Genomic DNA, 11142 nt, shown 5'->3' with positions numbered 1-11142 from the left:
GAGTTACTCTGGACTGAAGAGGCTGAATACATCATTTTATTGCAATGGCCATGACTTTGATTATCGAAAGCTCGGTATGAGCTAGTAATCTGACCTTGCTGACCAACCTCTTTACTTCTGCACTGTCTTCCTCCTTGGGATTCCGGGGATGCCAATTGAGGCGTTTCTTCAAAGGAGCACTAGAAAATTCGGGGAGGCCGCACCGAACTAGGTCCGGAAGCGGGACGTCATCAATATAAAACCACTCCGAAGACCATTCTTGGGATACCTCTTGGGAGTTCCAGTAGGGTAGCCTGATCGGGCTATGCGCCATACTTCGGCGCCGCCCACTTCAAATATGGAGCCCCCTCGATGGCGAGGGACGAGGCAAAAGAACTTTCTCCATAGTTCAAAATGGGCCTCGCAGCCCAGAAACAGTTTGCAGAGAGCGACGAAGCCTGAGATGTGTAGAATCGAACCTGGGGTGAGGTTATGCAGCTGGATTCTATAAAAATCCAACAGACCCCTGAGAAAGGGATGGATCGGAAATCCTAAGCCCCGTAAGAGAAACGAAATGAAGCACACCCTCTCCTCCTTATTGGGACTGGGGAAATTTTCTGCTAGTACATCATTGCCAATCGAAGCCAATCCCGCTCGCACAGAGACTAGATCTGCGAGGGGAAGATATCCCTTCGTCTGGAGTCGACTCAACTGAAGATGAGACACTGAGGAACTCTGCCAATCACCCTCGAGGGCCATGAGGGCGCGAAGAAGAGCTAGGAGCGCTGCCCATGTTTTGAAGTTTTCCGTGGCTAGTCTTGGTGTTCTCTACACGATGTGGATGGCACTTGGGGATCTAACCTCTTTATATAGGCGTCGTCCCTGTGTGGCCAGTTTTTTTGGTAAATAATCATTATGGACCGTTCGCATTTGCCCGACGCATGGAAATTGAGGCAACAACAGGGAAGGAGTCATAAAGACAGAACATAAACGTCAGGGCTGGACTGTTATCCACCCGAGGTATAATGAAGAACCAGCCTTGCAAAAGCCGAAGACATAAGCCGGATACTACATCGTCATTTGAAGGCCATTTCGGGGGCTACAGAGGGAGTCCTGGATTAAGGGGGTCCTCGGGTGTCCGGGCTATTCGATATGGGCCGGACTGATGGGCCATGAAGATACAAGCAGAAGATTTTCCCCCGTGTCCGGATTGGACTCTTATATGCGTGGACGGCAAGATTGGTGTCCGGATATGTTATTTCCTTCCTCTGCAAACCGACTCTGTATAACCCTAGATCCCTCCGGTGTGTATATAAACCAGGGGGTTTAGTCCGTAGAGGTTATCAAAATTCTCATAGGCTAGGCAGCTAGGGTTTAGCCATTACGATCTCGAGGTAGATCAACTCTTGTAACCCCTATATTCATCAAATACAATCAAGCAGGATGTAGGGTTTTACCTCCATTAAGAGGGCCCGAACCTGGGTAAACATTATGTCCCACTTGTCCCTTGTCACCATCAATCCTCAGACGCACAGTTCAGGACCCCCTACCCGAGATCTGCCAGTTTTGACACCGACAGCTTGGGTCGCCCGAGATGGGCAGGCATGGATTCTATTGCACCAGTCAGGTACGTTCGCGTGCCCGACTCGGTGTGTGCGTGTCGGGTGGTCCGATGGGGCTATCCGGCTAGGGTCGCCAGGGCAGGCCAAGCGGTCATCCAGACAGGGGTTGCAACGACAAGAGCCTGGGCGGTCGGCACCGCCTTGCGCAGCCCGGTGTGCAATCTTTAAACATTTCACTTAGCTTCTGGTTTGCAATATGTTTCAAATGGTTCAGTTAACTTTTGGCTTGTACTTTCAGAAACTTTGCCTAAATTCCAGGCTACAGTTGGTCTTTGGGCCATTAGCGCAATGGGTCGTCTATTGTAACAGTTCGTGTGCGTCAGACATATTATGACATGCCTACTACTATAGATAGAAATATGGTAACGACCTTTAGATGTCGTGGTCTGCCCAGATGGCGTGTTTTGACCTATGTGCCCGACCTTTGGACGTTGCGCTTGTCCAGATGACGTGTTTTGGGAGCTCTCATTTGTCATGGGAGGTGTGGTCGGGCATTCTATCGATTGAGTCATTGGGAACGAAGCACATGGGAGGTGTGGTCTGCCTTAGCCGGCCAATGAAGCACATGGGGACCGATTGTCATTGTCTAACATTTGTTGGTGCTAATGATAATTAATACTTACATAATCAGATGTGCTTGACACTAGCAAATCAATATCTTATCGTTAAGTACATTCATATTGAGATAGGTACATGTGTGTATAGTTACTGTATAGTTGCATTCCAATGCCATTGTGGTCCATGGGTGTAAACTTGGGTAGCATGGTTTTTTCCACGCGGGAATGTGAAACAAAAGCCGTCACTCTTTTTCACAGCATAGACAAAAAGCAAGAGGTCCCATTTGATATCGTTTATTTAAGTGTGATCCTTTCGATCTTCTATCTTTGTCTCGTATGCTAACCCGTTAGGCGCACAAATGTCAAAGCCTCTTCTAAAGCATCTATTGAGTTGTTGGCAGGCGACACAAACTTTCTGTACATGTCAAAGTTATATGTTTAGACATGTTAAGTATTTCTTTCAATGCGGTGCACGGCATAATCTATAGGTGTACCGAGCCATAGTAATGGTCAGTCGGAACGACGATGTTGAGATGATCAAAATTTGCACCATTGTCATGGCATGGTTAGGGTATGTTATACAGATGTCACGGAGGTTGGTCCTCTGTTGTGAACATGCAAAATTATAAGTATATGAGATGGAAGCTACATTGTGTAAGGAAAATAGAAATGGGGGCAAATGTGTCGATGCCTTTTATTGGGTTCGTCCTCTAGTTGACTGAGTTTGTAAGTAAGCATGCTAATAAGGGTACTATTAAGGGAAATAGTTGGATCGCGACCAGACAATGTTTGGGTTTTCTTTTAACCCGGCTGGAGCATGAAAGAGGCACGTACCAGACACCCTATGCAAATCAGCGGCCAACCACTGCACACAGCTTGCTTAAATTCTAGTTTTTGTTGGTCTTTGCGTAGTTGTAGACGGTTGGGGGGGTCATGATGAACAGAGTCCCATGTCATCAAAAGTAAATCGACAAGGAAAGCTATGGGAATGATCATTGTCAAGGCAAATAGAAACGTAGTATGAGCATAATAATTTGCAGACAGTTGAGGCAAAATCTTTCAAATAGTTCACTTAAGATCGGGCCCGCAGTTGATCTCTGCGCCAATTGGCAGTCTTTGAGGCAATGCCTGCGGTTGGTCTCTTTAAACAGTTCACATAACTTTTGTTTTATGTTTTAGTCTCATGTCATAAAAAGTAAGTCGTCAAGGAAAGCTATGGGCAAGGATCATCTATATATGTTACTCATAAGTCGGTTCGCTTCACAAAGAACTAGCAACATCAAAAGCATCAGGCGTCCACCGGGACTTAAGGTTTACAACCCATTACAATAGCTAGTTAGGCTCAGTTCCGCAGTATTCAGACTCTATGGTTTGCTCGGACATCAAGGTTCACCTCAGGTTGTTCTGAGTAGGAGTACCATGTTTGGATGGTACATGTCGTGTACCGTGGAGGGTGTGGTTGGCCTTTCTATTGACCCAGTTGTTGGGATGACCTGGCCAGCCAAAGAAGAGCATGGGCGATGATCTTCGTTGTTTGTCATTGTTAAATATACATGGTAGATACAAACGCAATACGAACACAAAAACTTTGAGATCATTCACGAGAAACGTCCTTCGAATAACTCACCTAAATTTATGGTTGGTTGGTCTTTGAGCCGATGCCTGTTGTTGGCTTGTTCAAATGGTTCATTTAACTTCCATTTTATGTTTCAAGTAGTCACCTTAGGTTATAGGCTACAGTTGGTCTCTGCGCAATATGTCTGATCCACAGTATACCCACGAAGCAAAATGTTTTATGAAATGACAGTACGCCCAACATACATGGCACTTTGTTAGCAACCAATTAATGTCGACAAGCCACATACGTGTCATAGTTGCAAAACCACCCTACAGACTGAATAGTTTTTCATTTTAAGGTGCACCATACAAGTAATTAGTCAAGTGATCACACCTTAGAGTTCGTCAGACATATTTCTATTTCAAAGTGGTGTTTGAGGGATTCCAAATATATGTAAATTGGTGAACATGATTAACTTTATTCTCGTGTGCTCGTCGTGAAACTCAAGAGGTTTTGTGAGCTGCACCTACATAAGCTCCATATGATTTTCTTTAATAAAACAAAGGTCAGAACTAGGGCGGTGGATATATATGGCAAAAAAGTGTACTTCTCCGACGTTACGTGATACATATGGCGTTTTAATAATTCGCCCTCTTGTGAGATGTGTGGATCACATCTTTATCTCATCTTGAAGATTGAATATTACAAATGTCATCGTTGGCCACTAGCAACAAATTGTCAAATTTGTTTGCGTCAAATGTCTGAAGAGGGTGATATGATATCTTCTCCTCCATAATCAGCCCAACTTTGAGCCATGGTTCTCCTACCCACCACCTAATACTTATAATCAATCTCCACCCCTCCCTAGCCCTACATACCACTACACGCTTCTCGCTACATCTCTTTCTCTACACACATCAACGTGTAATCGTCATACGGTCCGAAGGAGAAATACAACTACTCCCTTCAACTTCGACAACAACATGAAAGCCTTAATCTAGAGAGAGAGATAGAGAGAGGAGGCATGAAACAAGAGCGTAAAATCATCGCAAGGTGGCGACGAGGCATCAAGCAAGAGCGTGCATTCGTCGCAAGGTGGCGACGAGGCATCAAGCAAGAGCGTACCTTCGTCGCCTTCCGCATGTGGAGAAGGAGAAGTATGACACTCGGAGTGGATCCGTTGGTGAGACACCATATTCAGTTTATAAAAGACTATGTTTCATACAAGATCATGTGATAATGTGTAGCGAAGTTTTATCACGGCAACACGAAGAAAATGCAATCAACCCATGTCATACTTTTCATGGTATTTGTGTCACCCCTCTTGCACTAGATTGTGTAAGTTGCACTATGAAAAAAAAGTATAACATACATTGACGGAGCTATGTGCATCCTTGCGGTAAATTTAACGGGAGTTTTAGATCAGAAAAGATAGAGCTTTTCTCTCCCCAAGAAATTGCATTTTCTCTTTGCCCCCCAAAGTTTAATTAACTTTAATCAAAGTTTTAACAAAGAAATTAACTCACGTGTGTCACTGTGGCAACGAAAGGGTGGGAGAGAGAGTCAGAGAGGGGGAGAGATGGACGGGCGAAGCCAGGAAAGAGTCCAAGCTTTATAACTGTAAAACTCTCCCAAATAGCCAAGGGAAGGAAAGGATAGATAGAAGAGAAGAGGTCAGTGACCACCACCCTTCCCTCCCCTCCCCTCAGTCCCGTGCCCCCCGCCTCTGCCTGCCTGGGTTACCCTACCACCCCTCCTCCCACCCATAGCCGAGGCCAGAGGAGAGAGAGAGAGAAGCCAGGGCTTGGCTGGTAGATGCGCGAGTAGCGGTGTCTGCCAAAGGCCAAGGGGAATGGGAGGCGACGGCAGGCCCAGCGACGGCGGCGGCGGCGGCGGCTGCGCCGGCCACCCGCACCAGTTCCAGTACCAAGCCCTCCTCGCCGCCGTGCACACGCAGAACCCCAACCACAGCCACAACCTCCCCTTTCCCCTTCCTCCCCTCAATGGTCAGTCCTCCTTCTTTCTTTAATCGCGCATTCGCGTTTTTACCTGCCGAAACCGCCAATGCGCGCCCGCTTTGCTGGATTTAGGGTACGGTAATCCCTTCCAAAATCGGCTCCTTTTTGTCGATCTACCATGTGCCTAGCCCCAGAATCTATCTGTAGCCGCTCGAGGTCATATTCTTTATTCTACATTCCTGCTGCGGTCTGATTCAACGGCACTTGCTTGATTTTGCAACTCGCGTAGACCGATTTAGGTTTTATTGTTTGTTTATTTATTATTTATTATTGGAGACAAGAGACCAAGATACCTACTGATGACCGTGCCATGGTGATGTCAACTGTCATTGTATATTTGTATATGTAAATATAGGGGGAACCACATGTCTAATGTCTTGCTGCCTAATCTACTAGTAGTACATCATGGCTCACTCTGTCATTTGCTTTTCTTATCGCTGATCGGTGGCCTGACAAGGAAATGCAATGTGCATCTCACCTGCAGGACCTGGACCTGATGCATCTACACACAATGCTGCTCGCCAGCCTCCGACGCCAAGGGGGTTTGCTGATTGGAGTGCGTCCACCAGCGCCTTCACGTCCCTTGCTGTGCAGAGCACTCCTTCCACAGCTACTGCCAATGCATACCATTACAGCCTATCTCCTTGCTATGCTTTCTGGACCCATTACATGCTTAACAAGAATGCATATAGCTACTATCCTGCACCTAATCAGGAGCACACCCACCCTTTCAGCCTTGATAACAACCAGGCTAAAGATCCAGGTACATTTTAATTTTACTCACCTCAACTCCTACTCTGTGCCCCATTTCTTTTATTAATGAACAACAATGCATGGTACCCGCTATGCTTTTTAGGTAAAGAGAAACAGAAATGGAATGGTTTCTCCTCCCAAAAAGCTAAAAGCATTTTTGATTTTCTATTATCACCTAGAGAGTTAAGAGTCATAAACAATAAGTAGAGCTTCTTCCTACTAGATATTCAATTTAGCTTATTTCATGTGGTGTCATTTATGTAGCTATGACCTTCAAGCAAGTTAGTTTTTGAGGTACTTATATCTTTCCGTACTCGGTGCATATTGTGTGGTTGGGTTGTTTTGGTAATTGGTAGTCAGTCTAGCCTGAGATCTCTTGTTCTTGCATTGAACTGAGGCATCAACTAGTAATAATCAGGATTTCTCATTCTTGTAAATGTGGGGCTACTAATGATGGGTTTCTAGGCAAGATCGCCTTAATTTGTTTTTGTATACCCTATCTAAATGCAGGTTCTATACCCAGCTTTGGGATTGAGTCATTTAATACAACATCCCTGGCACCAAACATGTCTGCTCATATGCCTCCCATGGAAGGACCCCTACCTACAAAGGAACCTGAGGCTCCAGAGGTATATATGTGAACCCTTCAAGGTTTAGAGAATCTTTCAAGATTGTATGCCCCTGCCTAATGTATATTACTGTAAAATGGCTACTACACAGGACATGCCTGCTAGAGTAGCTACAATTAAGGATGAAATGGATGCCAGAAATGGTGTTGAACTTAAATGTGAAACAGTTGACGCTCTTCCAGAGTTGAAGCAAGGTCATGAAAGTTGTGCCAGTGTAAGTAACACACTATACTTAACATGTTTTCTTAGTCAGATTTACCGTACATATTTCTTTCCTGCATTGACCTAAGGTAATAGCGAAATGGCAAATGACGGATTGTAAAATTGTACGATAGTTAAAATGCGCAATCAGGAGTCTGATACATTAAATGGACATATACTTCTTTCATAATAAACACATTATTTTCCTTTTCTGCGTGCATGGGGGCATTCAGAAATTCAACTCTGGAGAATACCAAGTTATTTTGCGCAAGGAATTGACAAAGAGTGATGTTGCAAATGTAGGAAGAATTGTGTTACCCAAGGTATATGCTATCATGATGCTCTGTGAAAAAACTAATGCAGTCTGAATTATTGTTTGTAACATAATCATCAACTATTTTTCAGAAGGATGCAGAAGCTAGTCTTCCACCATTGTGCGAAAGGGATCCTGTGATACTGCAGATGGATGACATGGTGCTCCCGATTACGTGGAAATTTAAGTACAGGTATCCTTTCAGCCGTACACTCGTATTATGGCATCTTTCACATGCAAATTCAACATGGAAGTGGTTACAATTTTGAAAAAAAACCCTGGTAAATTATGGTTGTTAAACCTGAATACGGTGACTTAATTATAGAAAACAAAATCTTGGGGAAGAACTGGGGTGTTGGTTAATGATAGTTAGTCATGGCATGGAGAAACCAATACATTTGTAGGTTGACTCAAATGCTGACCCTTGCAATTGTATTATCATACTGATGCAATGCTATTTCAGGTTCTGGCCAAACAACAAAAGCAGAATGTACATCCTGGATTCTACAAGTATATGCTTCAACATGGAAGTGATTTCAATTTTAAATATTTTCCAAGTATGAGCACGTGATTAATTGAGCCATCCTGCTCTTTTGACAGGTGAATTTGTGAAGACACATGGTCTTCAGGCAGGGGACGCACTCATTATCTACAAAAATCCTGTGCCTGGCAAATATGTATGTAAACTTTCCTTGTCCTAATTGTTCTGTTCACACGTACCAACCTGACATTCTAGTTGTAAGATATAACTCCCTGTAGATCTTAATTAGTTACTGCTTTCGGCAGAATTCGCTGATAAATAATTTAAACAAAAACTGCCAAATTTATGCTCCTCCTCTTACCTATATGTTGTATGCAGATTGTCCGAGGGGAGAAGGCCATTCAGCAGACAAATTAGAGGATGTGGATGGTGATTGCGACCGCGTCAGTGAGGACATTTCAAGCGAGGGATGTGGGTTCGCAATCCAAGGGAACTCGGAGTTGAGCTGGCTGGGGAATTCATGACAGTCTGACTTGTTAACTGGGGAGTGAACGGAAAAAGATTGGATGTGCGTGCTGCCAAAGAGCTTGCTTCTACAGCGCGACATCCAAGTTGAGGAGACCCTTTTGCCTATTTTTTTTGTTCTTCTTTCTTTCTTTCTAATTGAGTTGCATTTGGAAACTTTGAGTTCTACCTTCTCCTTCAGAATAGCATTTGCGGTTCTGTAAATATTCTCGGATCCATAAGATAAATGAAGTGGCGTGGACTTTGGACGTGCTATGATGTTTCTCTTTGTCACAGAAGAATCAGATGAGAGTGCTGTGGCCTTGTCTTGTTAAGATATGAAAAAGGTCGAAGGCGGCAAGCTCAGGGCTGAGAAAACGTCTTTTTTGTACGAAAGAAAACGCAGAGAGCAGTGGTTCATAGATGGTGACACATGTTTTTTTAGCCGATGGTGACGCATGTTTTTTTAGCCGCTGGTGACACATGTTTTTTTAGCCGATGGTGACACATGTTTTGATTGATAGACGACGTAAAATGCTCTGCCATTGGTCCGTCAAACCTTTAATGCTAGTTAAGGCACCGTCGAAATTAATCTAATGGTAGATGTGCATTCAGGTCGCCGACGGTGGCGCTCGGGATCAACCAGTTTGCCTTGCTGCCTAAACCCACCCATTTCTACGAGTTAGTTTTTGTTATCGACTCTATTTCTGTTAGATGAAATGACATACTACTACTGTATGTACTACATAGTCATGTTAATGATATTTTGCAGCTGCACTATATATGACAGTGATGTACTCCCGTCCCACAATATAAGACGTTGCAAGCTAAAGCAGCTTGCAAAAACATCTTATATTATAGGACAAAGGAAGTACTACATGTTTGATAATAGAATATGCATGTCCTGTGCATATATATGAAATATTATCTATCACAAAACATACAGATAATCTAAAAAATGGTCACAAAACTGGCAGTGTTCCGGAAAACGTGGGGACATGGGCTGAAAAACTGGTACAGGAACAACTTACAAGTTAATTTCGTATGGTGTACTAAACTACAATGGATATGGAATCATTGCTTTTGGATTAAAAGACAGGAGTCTCATCATCTGTAGCATGTTGTTATGATGTCAAGCATTGATATAATGTACATGTGGAAAACTACACAACACCATTAGATTACACCATCACAAGCATACATGCACGGCTAAAGAACATTATTGATTGTTTTAATTTTAATAATGTGCATGACATAAGAAGACAACTATTTATAAAATTAAAATTGAAAACTGGCACAGATCAATTTACAATAGCAAAACAGTTAAATAAACAAGTTTTGAAAAGGTGCCGGTTTTGTCATTGAAGTTTCAATTGGATCCTGAAAATTGAAATTAGTTGGTACGAGTCAGTGATAGGAGAGCAAAGCAGTGAGCATCATACTATGAAATCTACCTGAGAAGAGTTGTATTTTTTCTACTTTAAGCACTTATCCTAGAAGAACAGAGAATTGTAAGAGCATGCACAAATATATACTCCCTCCGTTCCTAAATATAAGTCTTTGTAGAGATTCTACTAGGTGGACTACATACAGAGCAAAATGAATGAATCTAAACTTAAAATGCATCTATATACATCCGTATGCGGTTTATAGTGGAATCTCTACAAAGACTTACATTTAGGAATGGAGGGAGTAGTAGTTTGAACAAGTTTTAAAAAGGTACCGGTTTTGTCATTGAAGTTTCAATTGGATCCTAAAAATTGAAATTAGTTGGTATGATTCAGTGATAAGAGAGCAAAGCAGTGCGCATCATACTATGAAATCTACCTGAGCAGAGTTTTTTTTTACTTTAAGCACTTATCCTACAAGAACAGAGAATTGTAAGAGCATGCACAAATATATAGTAGTTCGAAAAGTGCGATCTGATCTCATAGACCGTACCCGATTCTTGGGCCGGGACCAATGCAGAACAATGCGTTTCGAATCATCGTCTTTTAAATGTTTCTTCAGAGAAAAATAGAAGAACTTCGTGAATGTCCTTGCCACTGAAGTATTGTTTCTTCAGGTAATGTCGACACTGTCGCACCGCACTCTTGTAGATAGCACATCAATTAGGACAGATTGCCTCGTCCTAAGTGTCGAAATTTGCCATTATCTATAACGAAAAGTAGGAACAATTGCTGAGTTATAACCGACATGGAGCCAGAAAGTATGGGATAAAGCAAAATAATTGTCATGGATAACATTAGTTACACATAAGTCTTGGAAAAAAACAGAAAACTGGGTTTGCCTTCATCTTTAGTATAATATTTTCACGATGAGAAGATACACACATACATTTTAATGACATAAAAAACCATTCCCACTAAACTATGGATGACTAGTGGTGCTTTGTCCACAGGAATAGGTATACTACCTGCCGGAGCTGGGGTTCTTCGTGGTGGTCTTGGTGCTTTGGGCACTGGAGTTGGGTTATTAACTGCTCGTGTTTGGTGTTCTGTGGCCAACCTAGTTAGTGTTGTGGTAA

At 43.0% G+C, this 11142-nt stretch overlaps 1 protein-coding gene across 1 annotated transcript; it reads left to right on the top strand.

Annotated features, from left to right (window-relative positions):
* Positions 1-5357: 5357 nt before the first annotated feature.
* LOC109755220 (B3 domain-containing protein IDEF1) lies at positions 5358-8891 on the top strand. The gene is made up of 9 exons (XM_020314117.4): positions 5358-5722; positions 6219-6497; positions 6998-7116; positions 7208-7330; positions 7551-7640; positions 7723-7823; positions 8094-8140; positions 8231-8307; positions 8490-8891. The coding sequence occupies exons 1-9, from the start codon at positions 5569-5571 to the stop codon at positions 8526-8528; spliced, it is 1029 nt and encodes a 342-aa protein (XP_020169706.1). The 5' UTR covers positions 5358-5568; the 3' UTR covers positions 8529-8891.
* Positions 8892-11142: the final 2251 nt, after the last annotated feature.

This window comes from Aegilops tauschii, chromosome 7 (assembly GCF_002575655.3).
Source record: "Aegilops tauschii subsp. strangulata cultivar AL8/78 chromosome 7, Aet v6.0, whole genome shotgun sequence".
NCBI classification, from domain to species: Eukaryota; Viridiplantae; Streptophyta; class Magnoliopsida; order Poales; family Poaceae; genus Aegilops; species Aegilops tauschii.
This window is presented reverse-complemented; position numbering and strand designations above follow the sequence as displayed.

What these genes read in the sequence shown, in the direction of transcription:
- LOC109755220 (XM_020314117.4), top strand. Translation starts at nt 5,569, where the DNA reads ATGGGAGGCGACGGCAGGCCCAGCGACGGCGGCGGCGGCGGCGGCTGC. An exon ending in GTCATGAAAGTTGTGCCAGT is followed by an intron (nt 7,331 to 7,550) that starts GTAAGTAACACA and finishes GGGGGCATTCAG; the next exon opens with AAATTCAACTCTGGAGAATA. An exon ending in ACGTGGAAATTTAAGTACAG is followed by an intron (nt 7,824 to 8,093) that starts GTATCCTTTCAG and finishes ATGCTATTTCAG; the next exon opens with GTTCTGGCCAAACAACAAAA.